The sequence below is a fragment of the Olea europaea genome, chromosome 6 (assembly GCF_002742605.1).
Source record: "Olea europaea var. sylvestris chromosome 6, O_europaea_v1, whole genome shotgun sequence".
Taxonomy (NCBI): Eukaryota; Viridiplantae; Streptophyta; class Magnoliopsida; order Lamiales; family Oleaceae; genus Olea; species Olea europaea.
The window spans coordinates 547,979-567,718 of record NC_036242.1 but is presented as its reverse complement, the minus strand read 5'-3'; the positions used below and the strand labels follow the sequence as shown (position 1 = coordinate 567,718).

Here is a 19,740-nt window from a genome sequence, read left to right as displayed (position 1 = left end):
TCTACTGAAATATCAAATAACTGTGGTTTCTCTTTCATTATCATGATAATCTAATGCAGAATTTATTTTAATGTGACCCATTTATTTTAATAGGAATAGATTTAGAGTGTAATAGATATATAAGAATCATGAATGAAAATAACAACTCTCTTTTTTCTTTTTCTTCTTCTTAAATGATCCCAAGTAAAATTACATATATTAACACACTTTTAAATACTTTTTTTTGTGAACCATTTTTTTTTTTTTTTAATTTCCACTCCCAACCATTTAACTTGTCTTCCTCTTCTTCCTCTTGTATTTTTTTTAATTTTAATTTTTTTATTTCACGATGGTGCTGCAATCTTTTCTTTTTCCTCACTACACTTTTTTTTTCCCTTTTACTGGCGAATTATTCACATTATATATATGTGTGTATGTGCGCGCGCGCGCGTGCACGTAAAACATGAAAATGATAAAGTAATTATAAAAATGTCACTAACTATCAGTGTTATCGGAAATTTTAAAAAATATCGGTGTATTTAATTGAGGCTTTTATAAATTTTTAAAAAGTCTTTAAAAGTCATAGCGTATTCAATTAAAACTTTTTAGAAATTTTTATAAGTTTGGAAGTATTCAAATTGTTAAATGACATTTAAAGATTTTTATAAAAGTCACTAGGACACTAATTTTTAAGCCTTAAGTACTAAAATAAAATCTAAAAATTTGTCTCTCATTCATCCCAATATTTTGGGAGACTTGTATATATATTTGTTTCTTTCAATATTCCTCTTTCTTTTTTCATTCTACAAACATTAAAGTTATGATTAAAAATTATATTTTTGCAATTGGTTATAATTTATTTCTATTTTTCTCTCTTTTATTTTTTATCTCTATTTTCTATATATGAAAAAATATAATGAAAAAATATAAACTGTAACTAAGATTCTTATAACTTTTTTCATCATTTTTTTGGAAAAATATATATTTGTATTTAAAAATTATAAGATTTTATATAAAAAATGACTAATTTATAAAAGCCTATAAAAGTTTCAAAATGAGTTTATAGAAGTTTACGAAAGAATTCCACAAATTTTGCACAAATCCATAAAAAGTTCACATGAGTCATCACTCAATAAAAGTCCATAAAAGCCTTAAAAAGTCAAAATTGAATACAACAATTTTAAACTTGCCGTGGGTAAAGTAATCATATAGACTTTTGATACAAGTAAATAAGTCGAACGAAATAATGGAACGAAATTATCTATTTAAACTCTAATATATTTATTTTTATATTTACATATAATAGTAGTAGTAGTAGTTCATACTGACCTATAGAATTTTAATATTACAAATAGATATGTGGAGTAAACGATTTTATAAATAGACATCATTAGCATCAAGCAGGTCTATCTATATGATAGAGAAAAGGGATTTCGATGCACTCCATTTGTGCAAAATATTGCCAACAACATCATAAAAGTCTATCCCAACTTCATTTTGTGTAATTCGCATTGTCATGAAACCTTGTCCATCGTAATAAAACTTCATCTGGTCCTTTTCGTTAGACGACCAACTATAATTACCTCTCCACGCTTTTGAACCTCCGCCACTTGTAAAAAATTGAAGAGGGCTATAAAAGAAAAAACAAATTTTCATTAGTTTTTTTCCCCCAATATTAACTTAATTAATTTGTTAAGTTAATTATATTGAGGCAGTATTATTACCTGTCTCCACTGCTGATGTGTTCCAAACAATGATCATGTCCATTTATGTACATATCAACATTATTAACCTGCAAAAATTTGATTTAGTCACAAGTTTTGTTACTTCAACTTTATTATTATTGGCATTTATTTTTTTATTAAAAAAAACAAAAAACAAAAAACTTACATGGAGAGGTCACTTCCAGATAAAAAGAAGTGAAATGAGTCCACAGTTTTTCTTTTCTTAAAGTATAAATTTTCTTTTCATGTCGCAAGAATTTCGAATCATCTACAAATTCTAGATATAGTATACAAAATTGACAAGGATTTCACTCGATTTAAACCTCCTAGTCTTATTCGTCAATTACGGTATACAATAATTCTATTCTTCTATATTATCAAAAATCTCATTAACTCGATCTGGAGGAGGTTTAAATAATGTAGCACTATAGTCATTTTGTATGATTAAATTCTGATATTTAAGGCGGGAAAAATGATGGAAGACAAATTTTATTTTAACCTAAGATTAGTTTGAAATTTTTTCCCCAAAAAAAAAAAAAAAAAAAAAAAAAAGAGATTTACCTTCAGAATTGGAAGAAGTCTTTTTACAAGCTCTTGGGTGTCGCCATGAATTCCCCCACTTCTAATGGTATGATGACCAACCACAATTTTCCATTTTGCATGAGATTCTCCTAATGCTGATTCAAGATCCTATTAAGGACACACAAAATATTGTTTTGTGCTTCGTTGAACTGAATAAGATTAAGTCACATTGTATTATCTAATGGAAATAAATACAATATAAAGAACCATCGGCATAGTGACAAAATAATTTACTCTCAAAATGGTTGTAAGATATTTTTCTCTAGGAAGCACGCCTCTCCAATCGTAAACTTTATCTCCTGGATCTGTAAAATATTTATCTTGGAAGGGTGTTGTGTCGATGAAAAAGAACTCTGCAATATCTGCTTAAATTAAGTGAAAAATGACAAAATGAGTAATTAACATAATGCAAACTTTAGAAATTTTTAAAGAAATATAATATAATTGTTACAAACCTGTGCTGAGAATGTAAGATTTGAGGCAAAACCATTTACCATCCCTTTGTTTGAGAATTGGACTCAATTGTGCTAAAGCATCACCTCTATAATCATGGTTCCCCAATACTGGAATAACAAAGTAAATGGGTAAATTTTAATCGAGGCCACCCACCTATGAGCTAAGTCCAACAGAGTCAACGAACTTTAAAAAGTCTAAATCAAGTCATTAAACTGTAATTTTGTTTCAAATTCAATCACCTTTTTAGATGTAGTTAATGTAATTGATGTGATTCGCCTACACTGGATGTTAAAATTAGATGGAAAGCTACACAGGACGAAGGTCAAGCATAAGAACGTAAATATATAATATAAGAATCATGCTACAAGTACAATCTAATTTGATAATCTTTGTTGATAACTTACACTTGACAACATCACACTCATTCATTTCAAAAACTATTTTTTAAAACAATGGTTCGAATTTTGACAACACCAATACTGTCAAGTATGATTGTACAAATAGCATAATTGATAATATAAGTACGTGCATAACGATAAATATGGAGTTTGGTTCATGTAAATATTTTAATGACGTGACAGTTTCCCATTCCATGTAAGTCCTATGTTGCATTCCATCGATCGCGTTAAAGACATCTCATGCAATAACTGAATGTGAAATAAAATAAAAGTATGGTGACTTATTTTGAATTACTTTTTGACAAATAATTTGTAATTACCTGAATACCACAGCCTCTGCAAGCTGGGTGCAGTGTAAATTTTGGTAAATGACTCCTCAAACGCGGTATCATGTTCACCAGTTAAACCACTGGGATAAAAGTTGTCACCTGTAGAAATAATGAAATCTAGGTCCATCTTCTCCCCAGTAATTCCCATCTGAGAATAACATCAAAATAAATAAATAAAATTAAGAAGTTAGAACGATTTGTCTCCATGAAGATGGACCATTCGAATTTCTCAATTTTGCATTAAATTTCAGTTTTTTAATTTCTCTAAGTTGGTTTTCTATTTTGTTTATTGCGCTGCTATAAATTTCTTTCTTGAAAACATTGACTCTCGTACCTATTAAGGGCCTGTTTGATACTGATCATAAAATTGATTTTTTTGATCGTTAGCTTGAAATGTGGATTCCACGTGTGAGTAAAGAGATAAAAAATGACGGTTGACTATGATAAATGACGGTAAAAAAATTAATTTTTGGCTTAAAAAATCATAACCAAACGGGGCTAAAGATTGACGACACTGTTTGCACGTGAATTAACTGGCTTGTATATTTAAATCAATAATTCAATAGGGATGTCCGATTAGGAAGTTGAAAAAATAATTGCCTCAAAGACTTTTTGTCCCTCTTTAAAGAGAATAAAAAAGCGCCCAATTTTTAGTCAAAAATGAAATTTGAAACAGTGATTTGACGGGGGAATGAAGTTTTAAATTTGTATGTAATATTCTGTTTTTGAATAATGTGTAGTGAAAAATAAAAAAGAGAAAAATATTTTAAAAATAATAAAGAACAAACAAGAGCATAATACCCGTGTATTCATTAATATTTTCACATATTCATTTTTAATCAAATATTCATATAATAAAATATTATGCACGTAAAAATAAAATAATTATCTAATTTTTAATCATACATTTTTTTAAAGGTAATTAGCACAAAACGTCCCAACCTTTCATGATTTTTTGTGGAAAACGTCACTACCTTTCATTTTTTGACGCATTTCATCCCTACCTTTACATTGTCTTGTGGAAAACATCATTATCATCATTTTTCTCAATAAAAAATTATAAAATGACTAATATACGCTTCTATTTAAATAAAATAATAATAAAAAATTAATTGCAATCATAGTTTCAATTTTTAAAAAAGTTCAAAAGAGGAGATGGATGTGGAGAATTTTTTTATTTGGAACTACGATTATATTTAGTTATTTATTTACTTTTTTTAAATAGAATGATATATTAGTCATTTTATAACTTTTTATTTAGAAAAATGATGAAAATGATGTTTTGCACAAGAAAATATAAAGGTATGGATGAAATGCATCAAAAAACGAAAAATATAAACGTTTTCCACAAAAATTATGAAAGGTAAAAGCGTTTTGTGCTAATTACCTTTTTTTAAAGATCATTATTCAAAATATTGTTATGACCAAATAACGACAATCGAACACGAGCTAAATGGAATATGCATGGAATTATACCCTTATAATAATCCTACAGCGACTCCTATGAAAATTTGCTTACACGCGATGAAGCCAATCCTTTCAAGCCACAAAATAAATAAATAAAATTAAAGTATCCATCATTGCTTCAGAAATATGCTAGTTTTTGGATTCTGCAAGGGACATAATCATGTCTTTTGGCAAAGGTGTTAGGTGGGACGAATCGAGCTGAGCTAGAACGAGTTATGAGCACGAGTCGAGCAGAGAATAACTTAGGCAAGTTGCTCGTCGAACCGAGTCCGGCTCGGCTCTCGTCATTTAACACCCTACTTTTGGCTAAGAATAGGATTCTTTCGGATGAACAGAAACAAGAACGCTATTATTCACAGTTTTTTATGTACAAAAAGTTTGAAAAAATCAACAACTAATAATTCAGAAATTGCAATAGAAAAAGTGAACAGTAGGAAAGCGCGCATTTAATACACATAGAAAAGAGATTGGTGATATTTTATACCTGGTAAGCAACTTGAGACTGGTTATATTTTCCTTTCCTTCCCCAATCTCCGACCACCAAAATGCTAAGGGAGCCATCAGCTTTTGCAGGATGATCAAATCTCTGAAGTTCAGCATTTCCACCGATAATTACAATTGTACCTACGATCACACAGATAACTATAAAAATTTCATTCTTTACAGCCATCGGATGAGTCGGTATCGGTCCGGTCGGAACGACGACGGTGCCGGAGGACGAAGGATGCGGAGAGAAATAAGAAAGGTACGAAGGCTGCTTTCCTTGTTGAGCGTCTTTAACTTTTACATTAGCACAGTACATGGAGCCGGACGAGTTGTCTTCCTATAACATAATTTTGGTCCCTAAAGTTATAGAAATATTTCAAGTTGGTCCTTAACTTTTATTTCGTTCCATAGTGGACATTTAAGTAACTGGATTTCACGTTAATCTTACTACTAAAGTGATAAGATTGAAATTTAAAAAAAAAATAAAAATAAATTAGTAACTGATTTGGAATAATTTAATAAATTTTAAGAAACAACTTGAAACGCTGCAATTATAGAGATCAAATGTGTGTTTAATCCAAGTTATCCAAGGTTTATGTAGTTGGTTTGGTTTAGCTAAAAATGAAATTTTTAGTAAGTTTTGATAAAAAGTTAATAAAACGTGTAAAAATAAATTTAAAAAAAGAAGCAAGTAGAGATTAATAAGAGTTTGGGGATTAATTTGGACAGACCTGAACACCATGAAATGAATTACATTGTAGGCTTTTGGTGTCCTACTAGCTTGGAGTATTCACCCCCAATCAAAGATTCCATTATTAAATGCTGAGCTGACAAGATATGTCGGGTCACTAGTCTATGGGGTTAAAGCCTCTTGATGATTGACATGTGAAATCCACTTAGATATTATTATTTTATTACCTGTTCAAAATAATAATTCATATTAAGAGTCTGTTTGAATCGTAGGGAGCCAGAAGTACGAACTCTTGAACCGAACAGGAAGGATCCATATCGTTTAAGAGAAGAAGTTCGACCTGAAATCTACCAGATAGGAGGATTGGGTGGAAAGGCGCAGTCTCATTCATGAAACGAGAAACATTTGCAAAATCATTATCAATGAATTTTGTACACAATCTTGTATTGGTTGTTTGTCAATGAAATGAGTTTGGCCTTAACTTGATTTATTTAGCCCTTGTTTGAGCCCCTTTTTTTGAAAAAATAAATTTTTTAACAATATTTTGACATTATTTTAACCACACATTCTTTAATAAAATAATATTATACATAAATTCAAAACTTTTTCTTATTTTTTAACCACACATTTCCCATCAATACACTATTCAAAAATTCATTCTTCCCCAAAAATGGGGCTCAAACAAGGTCTTAGTAAGATTTGTCTTGTGAAATTAACGAGCTTGATCCCTAAGTGGACCGCCTTGCAAATGGAAGAGGCACTTAGCACGCAATTACAAAAAGATCTACGCGTAAGTCACTCAACCTCGCACAAAATGAAAGCCAATGAAAATAGTCAAACTACTAACACTCGTGCAAAAAATCATTTACAAGTACAGACAAAGCACAAATCAAATATGAAGATGGGGTATTCATACATGATGAAAGAACAACATCAGTGAGACAGAAAAGTTTAACTTTCATTAATCAATAAAAAAGTTACAAAATGGGCTTCAAAGGCAAAAATTTAAATTACGAAAGGCCCTATCTAAATAGGAGGGGGAGGGGAGGTATGAATGAAGTTATGACATTGGAAGCAACCTCTTGGACTCCAACCTCTTCAACGACCTCGTCCTTGATCTCTATTACTTGGCTTTCCTGACTTCGAGGATATTGACGGCTTGAAGGTTGGCCTTGATCCACTCCACAACCTTTGTGTAGGCATACATTCGCCGGTAAGCACCGAAGCTTTGGTATGCCTCCATCAGACAGAAGTTCGCCATGTATCTTTTTTCAGCTTCGTTCCCAGCAGATTCAGCCTCTCTCATCGATATCTCCACCTCCTCCACCAAAACGAAAATTCGGGAGTTCAACTTCTCCACCTGCTCTTTCAGAGCAACATCCTCTTTATTGGCCGTCTCCAGGGCCTCGACGGCAAGCTTCTGGTAGGCGTCGAAGATCTCCACTCGCTTCGTTAGGGAGGTCACCTCGCTTTGTGATAAGTGGACCTCCTCCTTTAAACTTTCAATTTCTGCCAGTGCAAAAGCGAACTTCACAAACTCTTCATCTTGGCCCTTCTTCAAAGCCTTAACCTCAGACAGTACCTTTTTAGTTGCTTCCTCGGCCTCTGAAGCTCAGGTCATAAACCCTTTATTTTTATTCACGAGGTTTTTAACGAGAGCCTCTACCTCGATGGTAGTCCCAAACGCCCTCGATTTTTGACTTACCATAATGGTAAAAATGTCTACATTCATTGGATTCGACAAAGGATTACCTACGATCCGTCCAGAATTCGTAGAAAGTGCTGAAGCAATTTGCACTTTTGGAGGCGAGGCAACATCGATAAAACCTCCGGAGTCAGCTCATCACTCCGTTGAGTAACAAAAAGCTTGAAGCTAGGGGCAGCGTTAGCTGATGAAGATCCGCTGGAGGTCCTCGCCTTCTTTGACGAGCTTTGCTTGGGGGCTCTGCTTCAGTTGATCTCTTCTAGGCCCCCTTTGCAGCAGCTATAGATGCTACCATCAACTTTTCCCCCGTTGGGGCTTTGGAGCGAGGCAGCAATGGGCTGGCAGCAAATCTACCTACTCTAGTGGCAGAGAAGTGATGTTTATTCTTGGGGATCTCCTCTACTCTGCCTTTCTCCTTGTCTGCCAAGGAATGTCTCCTAGTAGCCTTTTGGCCAGCAGCTTCCCTGTTGGCTCTCTCCACTTGGTCTCTCACTTGTTTTCCAACAAAAGATGAGGGTTTCAGGCCCTTCCTCCCAGCTGTGGAGGTGGCGGATAATATGGTGGCCATATTAGAAGGAGGGTGCTTCATCATCTCAAAGTTCTCTACAAGACAAATCAACAAACGTATAAAAACACGAAGCAAAGAAAATATCAAAGTAAGCAAAGCGATGATTACTCAGAGGTTGCAGAAATATCTCTCCTAGCCATCAGGTTAAATTCTTCAAAAAATCATTTCGAAACGATGAGCCTCTCGAACTCCCTTGAAGAAGCCAAACACAAGTAAATGTCCTTTATAAGCTCAAGTTCTGACGAACCAACTCCTCTTGCAAAAAAGAACTAAGCATCAGAGTCCATATCAGCATAATCACTTAGTAAAATACTAATGTTCGACACTTACCAGCTTCTGAGTAAGAGGTTGGAACTGTCATTTCTTCCTTGTCCAAAACCACGTCTCCTTTAATGGAGGAGGTAAGGCCAATGACAAAGGAGGAATGTGACTCCAGGGACATAAGGAATACCATCCTTTGGAGTCCCTTTTTCCTAGTGACCAAGGTTGAAGAAGGGTTTGAAGTATGTGAAGGGGCATATCCTCGCCTAGTGAGGCTCCTTTCAAAAAAAGTAAGACCCCACCAGTTGAGCCTAGGCATTAGAAACGAACTGGATAGGGACCAATCCGTACAACCTAAGAACGACTTTAAAGAAAGGGTATAATGGCAGTTGAAGTCCTGCGTTTAAAAGAAATTCACTGATGGCTACGCATCCTGACCTTGGATAACACGCACGCTCATCAGGCAAGGGGGCTAGGAGTTCCATATCATAAGGTATGCAATATTTTTCCCTAAGGGACACTAGATGGAAAGCATCCACAATGGACGGAATTTTCGAAGCCCTCAAGACTCTTCCCCAGTCCCACCCTCGTTATTGAAAGGCAACTTCGACTAGCTTTAATGGCCTTGGCAAGGTTGGCATTGTTGGTAATTTCAAGCCCCATCTTAGCGGCTACTTCACTAAGGTCTACTCTCTCCTCAGATGAAGAAGAAGCCATTTGAACTATACAAGTCAAAAAGTTTTAGATACTTATGGAATTACGAGAAAGAGTCGAAGATTTGAGAAATCACAATGCAAAGAGCTTAATAGCTGAAAGAAAATTCGAAAGAACAAACGAAAGCACAAGAACATAAAGAATGCCAATCAAGATAACGTGAAGGCAAAAATGATTTTTGCCTAAGCGTCTTGTCTTTTATAGGTGAAGGAGTTTGATCCCAGCTGTTGGATTGAAGATCAAATCACCTAGCCGATGATTTGGCGATTAAATCTGAACCACTCATGACATCTACCGTTTCGTATTCTAAGGCCCAAATTATACCGTCACTCTCACCCGCCAATGCGCCTAGGCAATGAGAGCACGCCCACAATAGCTATCATTTCTCATAAAATGCGGCGACGGTTACGTGTGTGGGAACTCGAACCGTCATCAGCTGTCTTTTCTAGAAATTTTAGATGACGGCTATTCATTTTAGCACGACTCTTGATGACGCCTCGTGCTCCCTAACACTGAACCTGTATAACCTTTCCAATCTCTCTAACAACCTTATCTACATCGACAAAATATAGCACTTCCACATTATACCTCGCCACTTCGACATATACGTCTAACTACGACCTCAAAACAAGTAAGGTCGATTCAGATAAGTTTCCTCAATATGCAACTTCAAAGGCACCTCAGTTATTCAAAAACTCTATTTTCACATAAATGTTCGTAAATTAGACTTGCAGGACTATATTGTTATGAGATTAAATTTCTCTCACTACCAAAATTTTTCCTTACGCAATATGAATTTTATGCATCACATGAATGACCATACATTGACTTAGGAGGCTATTGTTAGTGACCATATGTAATGCTCCCAACGGGATACGTGGAAGCCGTGTGTTCCCACACGTGGCATTCAATTAAGAATAAAGAAAGGGATATTGAAGTGTTCTCATCAAATAGCCAGGGCCCAACTATAGAAGTACTCTTCTTATTTAGCTGAAGTTGTTCTGCTTTGTTTGGTCGAAGTGGTTTTCTTCTTTCTATCGAACCCCTTCACATTCGAAGTCTGTAACTCTCAAAGTGGGTTTGATAGGTGTACCTCTAGGACTTATTGATGTGACGTCTTCATTGAGCGTATGTCAAGAATGTCAGCTTAGAAGTGTAGGGTGATTGACCGTTTGTCAAAAGTCTGTCAATGTAATTAATGTGAGAAAGGATGATACAACACCAGAGTCAAGCAGATGAGACCAGGTGGATCTAATCCAACGGCGACCACATCGGCCTAGTTACTATAAATAGTGATCATTGTAATATTTAAAGGGATGAATCTTTAGATAGATAAAGGAACATTGAATCTTTAGATAGATAAAGGAACATTGTATTTTTCTCCCAACACACCTTTACTCTTTATTACATGTTCTCTCCTTTACAAGTATATGCCTTATTTTCCTACTCAAATGTACTTGAGCAACATTTGAATATTTGTTTAAGCTTACAATCAACATATTGAGGAATACGTCCACATGTGCATCATTTTGATCGACACCTATTGACACGTTTTTGGAGGTCAACAAAATGTTTGACCCTACGGATGCAAAATTTAGCAAAAACATTCTTGGCTCGTTAGCAGATGGAGTAGGACAAGTGGAGCAATTGAGGGTTCGACCCATGCGCTTATGAGCAAGATCACTTTGGTCTCAAGATGGTCTTTCTTTTAAATTTTTATTTATTTTGTATTAATATCAAGTTGTGGACTTTTTTGTCATTTGTGGATTTTATGGCTTACCATTTGGATTGTTCCTTTCGTTATTCTAGGGCTTTTATGGATTAAAATAAACTTGCAATACTTTGTTTCGGAGTGTATTTTTTTTTCCCGTGTTATTGTGCTTGTTCCTTGCAATTGCAGGTCCACAGTGTCGACTAATGATTGTATAGGTTTTGGAATATTAGCGAGGCTGCAGAGTGAGTGCGAGAGTCGAGACAACGTTATGCACTTTAGTGTTGGTGTTTAGGGTTATTTAGTGTATTTGATCTTGCTTGGCTAAGAAATGAAACAATAAAATGGGTAATTGGACCAAAAATTAAAAAATTAGAAACGAAACAAATTATTGGGCCAAAAATTTGGATTTAGAAATCGTTAATTTGTCAATTTGTTTAGAAAAAATTGAAATTAAAATAATTTGATTTACTCAAAATAAAAAAAAAATAGAAAAATTCGGTTCTTATTCGGTTCTTCGGGTCTTGGTCTAGAACCGAGAACCGAACCGTACCCGTCGGTTCTCAATTCAGATACCCGTTCGGGTATTTAATTTGACAAGAACCGTCGGGTTCGGTTCGATCGGTTCGGTTCGGGAGATTTGCCCAGCCCTAGTAACCACTCATGCACAACCCCATTCAATCTCTTTTGTGTAACTACTCCATAAAATGTGACAAACAATTTAATTAATCATAACCATTTCCAAAACTTAATAAACCCATATAATCCGACAAACCCAATTCCTATTCACGAAACTTAGCCCCCGTTTGGCCCTCATTCTCCTTCTCATTATTTTTCTCTCTTTTATTTTCAATCACACAATCTTCTATAAAATAATATTACACAAAAATCAAAAAAATTTCTTTCCTTTTCAACCACACAGTTTTCAAAAAAATACTATTTCAACCATTAAAATTTGAAAAGAATAGGAGCCAAACGAGACTTAATAAACCCATATAATCCAACCTTTAATTACTCAAACCCAATTCTTGTCCACTTTTGACGTACTAGTTTAATCAGAGTCAAATAGTACTTGCCAATTCATCTAAAAGACTGAAAATCGATCTAAATATCGATCACATTCAATCCCTAAAATGGAAAAGTAGACCCATAAAAGTAAAAATTATAAAAACCAGCCAATTCACCTAAAAAAAAATTAATTTTCTTACTAAAATACGATCTAGGTTCGATTCCGATTTAATCCTTCAACTCTTAATATCCTTTATCTTTTTCTTGTGAAATTTAAGACGCTGATTTTTCACGTGAGATAAAGCTGTCTCTGTCGCCTGATAATGCAATGAGATCAAACCGAAGATATCCATAGAAAAAATTGTGGCTCTACAAATAAAGTAATGATATTTTGGCAAGTTGGTCAGGATGCGTTGTCAGGTTAAAGTATTGAACCTCCGTTTTACACGTCATCAAATCAACTACTCAACAAAATCAAACGTAACATTTTATCAGCCAATTAGATGTGTGCACGTGTAAGCTTTTTGTTAGGGAACATGACAAAAATTTAACGGAGAACCCAAAAGAGGATGATAAATTAGACCCTGACCCCTATTCTTTTGAATAGTATATTTTTAAAAAATATGTAATTGAAAAAAAATGAAATTTTTTTGATTTACGTGTAATATCATTTTATGAAAAATTATGTGATTGAAAAAAAAAAGAAAAAAAAAAAGAATGAGATGGAAAATAAAGGCCACACATAGGCTTAGAGTTGACTATGATGCACTCTCTTCCTTCGACGACTCGTTAGATGAAAAAATCGGACTTCTTTATTAGTTTACTGAGTTCCTTTTTGACAGACATCGCAAAAGTAGTTTGTCGATTGAGCGTTACAAATATACTCTATGCTGGGGGAAAAAAAAATTCATTTTGCATGTTTCCAACTACAAAAACAAATGAGAAATAACAGCAAACAATTCTTGTACGGCTTGCCACACTTCAAATAACATTGCTTTTTCTGGACACTACAAAGTTGCAATACAAACTAAACTTAACTAGAGAGTCGAAAGTTTAACAAACCTACACAATTTCAGCCCCACACTACCATTGATATAAATAAAATCAACTGGATAAACATCCCGCATTCAGAAATGTTACTGAATCGAACATTTACAGAAACAGAAGAGACGACAAAGCCACGGGGAGACCCTTCAAACTACCTGATGGGCTTTAAGATTATCAATGAAAACTGAAAACATAACAAGTAGAGGTTAATCATTTTCTAACCTTCGCTGCGCTTCATTTAGCGGTGAATCGCGCCCAATAGAGAGAGAAGAAATGTCCTGAAATGGCTTGATGTTTCTGAATGAATTGCATCATTCAGAGATTTTCTGTGTTTCTTTTCATACTCTGCTTTTATGTACTGCATATCAATCTCTGCTCGGGTCACTACTATTCTAGTAAGTTTCGAATCATCTGTTCCTATGCCCTTCATTGCCTTGTGTAATTCCTGAGTGTAATTGTAGAGAACCAAGGTTGTGTTAAGGGTTAGTGACACAAAAATTAGCACTTCAAAGAAAATTCTAATGTATTTGACATTATAGCTCCTACACAAAAGAGAAATAAGAACAGAACAAAATGGTAAACTGCACATTTAGCACATCAACAACACTATTCCTCACCCAAAAGGAAGGAAAAGATGAAAGAAGACATCAAGAAACATGGAGAGAACCGACAAACAAAATGGAAAAATCAAAATTATCAGTTTTATGCATGAGAAACAAAAATATAGGCCTCTAGCAAAGTAATGTGTCAACAAGACCAGTCATCAGACAGGAGAGGAAAAAAAAAAAAAAAAAAAAAGGATTCAAATTGCACTGGGAATAGCCAGGGGACTTGCGTATTTACACGAAGAATGCACCACTCAAATCATCCACTGCGACATCAAGCCTCAGAATATACTTCTTGATGAATATTTCAATGCTCGGATTTCAGACTTTGGATTAGCAAAACTTCTGATGATGAATCAGAGTCGTACCCTCACTAATATCAGAGGTACAAAAGGGTATGTTGCTCCCGAATGGTTTAGAAACACTCAAGTCACCGCGAAAGTTGATGTTTATAGCTTCGGAGTTTTACTACTAGAGATCATTACATGCAGAAAAAGCCTGATAGATTTGGAATTTGGAGAGGGAGAAAATCCAATTCTTACAGATTGGGTTTGGGACTGCTTTCAGGATGGAACGCTAGATACTTTGGTTAAAAATGATGCTGAAGCTTTAAATGACAAGAAAAGTGATGTAGGATGAATAAGAAGGAAAGAAGAAGGAACGGGGAGGAGAAACAGAGAGAAGGGAGAAGAGGAGAAGAAACTAGGGGAAGAGAGGGGAGGGAGAAAACGGCTGCAAGCCACCAAAAAATATTTCAATTCTAAATCATCATCAACTGTCTCAAATGAGAAATAAAATAGAAATAAATAGCAGAACACAAACCCTAAAGAAAACGGCAATTGATGCGGACATCCATTTATTATTTATTTTCTATTTGGACTATTAGTTATATTTTATTTGGACTATTGTTTATGTTTTCGTTATTGGACTTGTTTAGTGGGTTTGGCCCAAACCCTTCTCTTTAGGGTTTGTGTTCTGCTATTTATTTTTGTTTTGTTTCTCATTTGAGACAGTTGATGATGATTTAGAATTGAAATATTTTTTGGTGGCTTGCAGCCGTTTTCTCCCTCCCCTCTCTTCCCCTGGTTTCTTCTCCTCTTCTCCCTTCTCTCTGTTTCTCCTCCCCGTTCCTTCTTCTTTCTTTCTTATTTATCCTACATCAAATTTGGTATCAGAGCTAAATCTTGGGTATTTTTTTCTTATAATTCAAAATTTTCTTCTATCCCTTTTCCCAAAACTTGTTGAATAACAGAAACGAAAAGGATTTGTTGGAAGATAGCAGTTTTCCTTCCTAGGTTAAAAAAAAAAAAAAAAAAAAAAAAAAAAAAAAAAAAAAAAAAAAAAAAAAAAAAAAAAAAAAAAAAAAAAAAAAAAAAAAAAAAAAAAAAAAAAAAAAAAAAAAAAAACTTTTCCCGGGTACTGTTCACCCGCGGGAAAAAAAAAAAATCCGAGTTGTTATGTTACTGCTGCTACTTCCTACAAACCCTAATCCATACACACAATCAATTATTAATCCAAACAGTCCATTATAACACCCAGTCAAATATTCTAGTCTCCAAATCATTTAACCCGTTACTCAAACTCAATCTACATCCACATAATCATAAGTAGCCCAAGTCCTAGAGGCCATTATCCACATCTCATATTCAGCCCAATAAGGCCATTACATCAACCCAATTATCCAATTTGGCCAATAACCCAATCCTCAGCCCATTTATCACATATTTAGCCCAACTAACCCAACCTACTCTCTACGACCCAGGCCCACTCTCCAAACACTAACCCAAATTGACCCATCTCTATAACAGGATCTAAACCCCTTCCCATTTGGCCCAGTCCCAAATATCCGACCAAGCCCGATTATAACCAATCAATTAATATCAAATACCTCACAGTTTCACCCGATTCCTCTCTCACAACCACTCTCTTGCTGCCATCGCCTCAAATCACCATCACGCTACCACTTCGTTACCACTTCATTATCTATTGTACCCAGGCATCTAGAGCACTATCGCTTCATCGCCATAGGCCACCACCACCAACCCAAGATTATACACTTTCACCACAGTTACCACACTCATATATTTCCTCGTCCATCTCAACAATCTAAAAGCTACAGTCACCACACTCAGTTTTACGTCCATACCAGAGCCAACACAAGTTACAGTCAACAGAGGTTAAAACCATTGGACACGAAGGGAAGAACAGAAGCATAGTTGGGGCTTATAAGTTGGCAATTCAAATCAAGCGGCATACAAATAATCAAAACTAAACTACAGGGAGTTGCTATCTCCTAATTCTCATTGGTTTATACTGCTGTTTTATTTTAAAAGTGCATCACTTAGATTCTTTGTATTGCTGTTACTATCACAACTTTGGCCTCAAACTTCACTTGACTGGAATCACTCATTGAATTGACTTGCCATTGTTGCCCCATTTATCTCACTGAATTGATGTGCCATTGTTACCTCTTTTATCTACCTGATTGGAAATCTTGACAATACCATTTGATCTTAACAAGCATTGGACCATTGCTTTATTATTTACAAGTATCAGCACTATTAACTTGTATTTTTGGAAGGGAAGAAAAGAGAGAGAGAGAGAATTTCAAATTGATGTTTTAATCGTTGGTCCTTGATGCATATTGGTCTCTCTATTGCATTTCATTTAGGTAGTATTGCTTTGCATATAGTTACATATTGGTCATCTTGTCAGTTCTAGCTCTAGTACCTTAAACATGAATCCCTCACAATTCGATGCACTCACCCGACAAATAGCGGCTATTCAAACTCAAATGACCGCTACTCTTAAAGAGAGTAAGGCCCTATCTGCTAGTTCGAAAAATTTTAAACACATCCCTCATTCGATTGATGTTAATAATTTTAAGGTGTCCCATAATAGACAACATCGTCGACAAGGTAATCAAAAATACTTTCGACCCGATCGTAAGGATAGGGATAGGAATAGGGATCAGATTCGTGAGCGAGAACGAGATAATTTTGAAATTCTTGCTCAACGGAATGCCCTTAAACAAGGAAATCAATTAATGACCGAGTATATCGCGCAATTTGAGGAATTTCGAATCAAATGTCATTTAATTGAGAATGAGAGCACGACTTTGAGTAGATTTAGCCAAGGTCTGAGAGATGATCTTAAGCGCGAGCTTTTCCTTCGAGGTGTCACTACTCTTGATCACGCTTACTCTTTAGCTCGAGATTATGAGTTGATTATTAGTACTCCATATGAAAAGCGTGGTCATCGTCGCTCACCCATCTCATTAGCGTCACCTCATCATAAGTCTATCATAAAATCGTCTCCGTCTAATGTTCCTCCTATTTGGAAAAATAATTGTAAAGGTCGTGATAGTCCACAATCTCCTTTTCCATGTAGAAAGCATATTGACAATCATCCTTCGGTGTCATTGGCTCCACCTCCTCCCGTTAAGTCCCTTCCAGGGCCTCCCCCATCTAATGTTCCTCCAATTTTGAAAAATAAGGGTAAAGTTTTTGATAATCATCATTTGGCTTCATTGGCTCCACCTCCTCCCGTTAAGTCCCTTCTAGGACTTCCCCCTTCTAATGATTATCTAATCTTGGAAAATCAAGGTAGAATTTCTGAAACTCCAAGGTCTTCTTCTCACTTGTTGTGCGTTAACTGTAAAGACTTTGGCCACATTTCTTCCAAATGTACTAATCGAACCTTAGTCATGGAAGAACGAAAGAATGTAATAGATATGCCATTAGAAGATTTAGTCTATGAACCTAAACTTGAAGATTTTGATGACTTGGATGATAGTGAGGACACTTCTTTAGGTGGACTCCAGACTCTTCCCGAGACTTTAGATACTATACCCTTTGTTTCTGACAGCTCTCGGTCACATGTTATATGTCATACCCTTGCACAACTCAAAGAGCTTGATGATTTCGCTGGCCACCCTTGGAAAATCCAGTCGCTTGTGATTAGCATTAAATCAACATTCCCCACTACTGACCAACTTCAAACTGATGGTCAAAATGAAGTCGTTAACCAAAGTTCTAGCAATTTATTCAAGTCTCTAGTCCAGAAAAATCTTAGAAACTGGGACTTGATTCCCCCAACTGTTCAAATTGCGTATGACAATTCTGTAAATCGGTCTCTAGGTTTGAATCCATTTGAAGCTGTTCATAGTTATAAGTCTAGACGGCCGTTAGACCTTATTTCCATGTCCCCACATGCTAGTGTGTCGATATTAGTTGAAGTATTTGTGCATCATCTTCATGACTTGCATATTAAGATCCATAAACAACTTCACGCAAGTAATGCATTATATAAACTTCAAACTGATTTGCATAAACAATATTTTCAATTTCATCTTGAGGATTATGTTATATTACAAGCCAGTAGTGCTGGTCCTTTTAAAGTTTTAAAGCATGTTGGTCCATACGCACATGTCCATTTTGGCCACCACTCTACTTTACATATTGAAGACTTAGTTACTTACAAAGGCCTTTTTAATTTCCTTAATGATCCTTTTCTACTTCCTTATGTGGATCCCCAACCTAAATATATTACCATTTTCACTCCAATAACACTTGTCACAGCACACAAAGATGTAATTGATGCTATTTTAGATAAACAGGTTGTGTTGACCAATGAGGAAGATTTTGGAGATGAGTGGCATGAATTTTTACTATTGGGAGTTCAGTATCGATATGTGATTACAAAGAAAGATCGTCCTCCTTGGTTGGATCATATCCTTAATGATAAGCTGCAACTATCCTTGTTATCATTTGTGGAGTTTCGGTATTTGGTCATCGAGAAAGATCGTCCCCCATGGCATGACTTGGAGCCTTTCGCATCAAATTCAGTGCGACATTCTGCTTTATCTACTCGACGGGGTCGAGTTTTTCTCCCACCCCGGGAGAATTGATGCGGACATCCATTTATTATTTATTTTCTATTTGGACTATTAGTTATATTTTATTTGGACTATTGTTTATGTTTTCGTTATTGGGCTTGTTTAGTGGGTTTGGCCCAAACCGTTTTCTTTAGGGTTTGTGTTCTGCTATTTATTTCTGTTTTATTTCTCATTTGAGACAGTTGGTGATGAATTAGAATTGAAATATTTTTGGTGGCTTGCAGCCGTTTTCTCCCTCCCCTTTCTTCCCCTGGTTTCTTCTCCCTTCTCTCTGTTTCTCCTCCCCGTTCCTTCTTCTTTCTTTCTTATTTATCCTACATCACTTTTCATGTTTAATTCTTAGCTTGCAGAGTAGAAGTTTTCTTTAGTTTGTCAAGTCAAGGGTACTTTGCAATTCCGAAACATTCTCATTGAAGGTTTAACCAGATTATTAGGTATTAATAGACGGCAAATCATGTTTTTGAGTTGTCCTTTCTCATCTATGACTAGTTTTAGTCATAAAGGTCTAGGTTTCTCAAGAAGGCACTCCATTCTTTTTCAAATTAGGATTCGTCTTCTGGGTCTATATAAGGTCTTCTACCTTTCCTTTCGTTAGTTTTGAAAAATATTATTCCAGCAGTAAATTAGCTTCTTGAAGTTATGTTTTCCATCCGACCACCTCCATTCATCAGTGCGAGTTTCAGCCTTCAGATATGATTCTTTTTGAAACATTTTTAATTTTCAAACTCTTGCCAAATTTTACTTTTAAAAGATTATTAGAGTCTCGAGGTTCCTGCTATTATAAAATTTAGAAAAACACCACACCAGATTTCAAAATCTGTTCTACAAAAGTTTGTGCAGCCCAGAGGGGTGTCCTATCACCAGGTAATCTTTGTTTTAGCCAGAAAGAAAATATTTTAACATTTTACTAAAATAATATGACAAATACATTTTTCCTAAAGTGAGTAAAATCATTTCTAATGTTTGTACAACATAAAATAACTTATGAAGGTATGAAGCCAAACTGATACCAATTTCTAAAACTTTTATAAAAAAAATAAACATACATCTTTGAAAGGTTATATTTAGTTGACCCTATTTTTAAGTTACCAAAAAACAGCCTAATGGTTCTT

The 19,740-nt window shown here is 35.1% G+C and overlaps 2 protein-coding genes across 2 annotated transcripts; one reads left to right on the top strand and one right to left on the bottom strand.

Annotated features, from left to right (window-relative positions):
* Nucleotides 1-1,282: 1,282 nt before the first annotated feature.
* Nucleotides 1,283-5,752, bottom strand: LOC111395398 (purple acid phosphatase 17-like). Its single transcript, XM_023021372.1, has 7 exons — nucleotides 5,420-5,752; nucleotides 3,460-3,616; nucleotides 2,741-2,848; nucleotides 2,520-2,647; nucleotides 2,265-2,393; nucleotides 1,704-1,771; nucleotides 1,283-1,609 (listed from the first exon to the last, which is right to left on the bottom strand). Exons 1-7 carry the CDS (start codon nucleotides 5,735-5,737, stop codon nucleotides 1,390-1,392), a joined length of 1,128 nt encoding a protein of 375 aa, XP_022877140.1. The 5' UTR covers nucleotides 5,738-5,752; the 3' UTR covers nucleotides 1,283-1,389.
* An 8,030-nt stretch (nucleotides 5,753-13,782) lies between these two features.
* LOC111396416 (G-type lectin S-receptor-like serine/threonine-protein kinase RLK1) lies at nucleotides 13,783-14,370 on the top strand. The gene is made up of 2 exons (XM_023022853.1): nucleotides 13,783-13,865; nucleotides 13,953-14,370. Exons 1-2 carry the CDS (start codon nucleotides 13,783-13,785, stop codon nucleotides 14,368-14,370), a joined length of 501 nt encoding a protein of 166 aa, XP_022878621.1.
* The last annotated feature ends 5,370 nt before the right edge of the window (nucleotides 14,371-19,740 follow it).

Coding starts and splice junctions, on each gene's coding strand:
- LOC111395398 (XM_023021372.1), bottom strand. CDS start 5,737: ATGTACTGTGCTAATGTAAAAGTTAAAGACGCTCAACAAGGAAAGCAG. Junction 2,648..2,740: donor ATCTTACATTCTCAGCACAG/GTTTGTAACAAT, acceptor TAATTTAAGCAG/ATATTGCAGAGTTCTTTTTC. Junction 2,394..2,519: donor ATCTTACAACCATTTTGAGA/GTAAATTATTTT, acceptor TGTCCTTAATAG/GATCTTGAATCAGCATTAGG.
- LOC111396416 (XM_023022853.1), top strand. CDS start 13,783: ATGGAGAGAACCGACAAACAAAATGGAAAAATCAAAATTATCAGTTTT. Junction 13,866..13,952: donor AAATATAGGCCTCTAGCAAA/GTAATGTGTCAA, acceptor GGGAATAGCCAG/GGGACTTGCGTATTTACACG.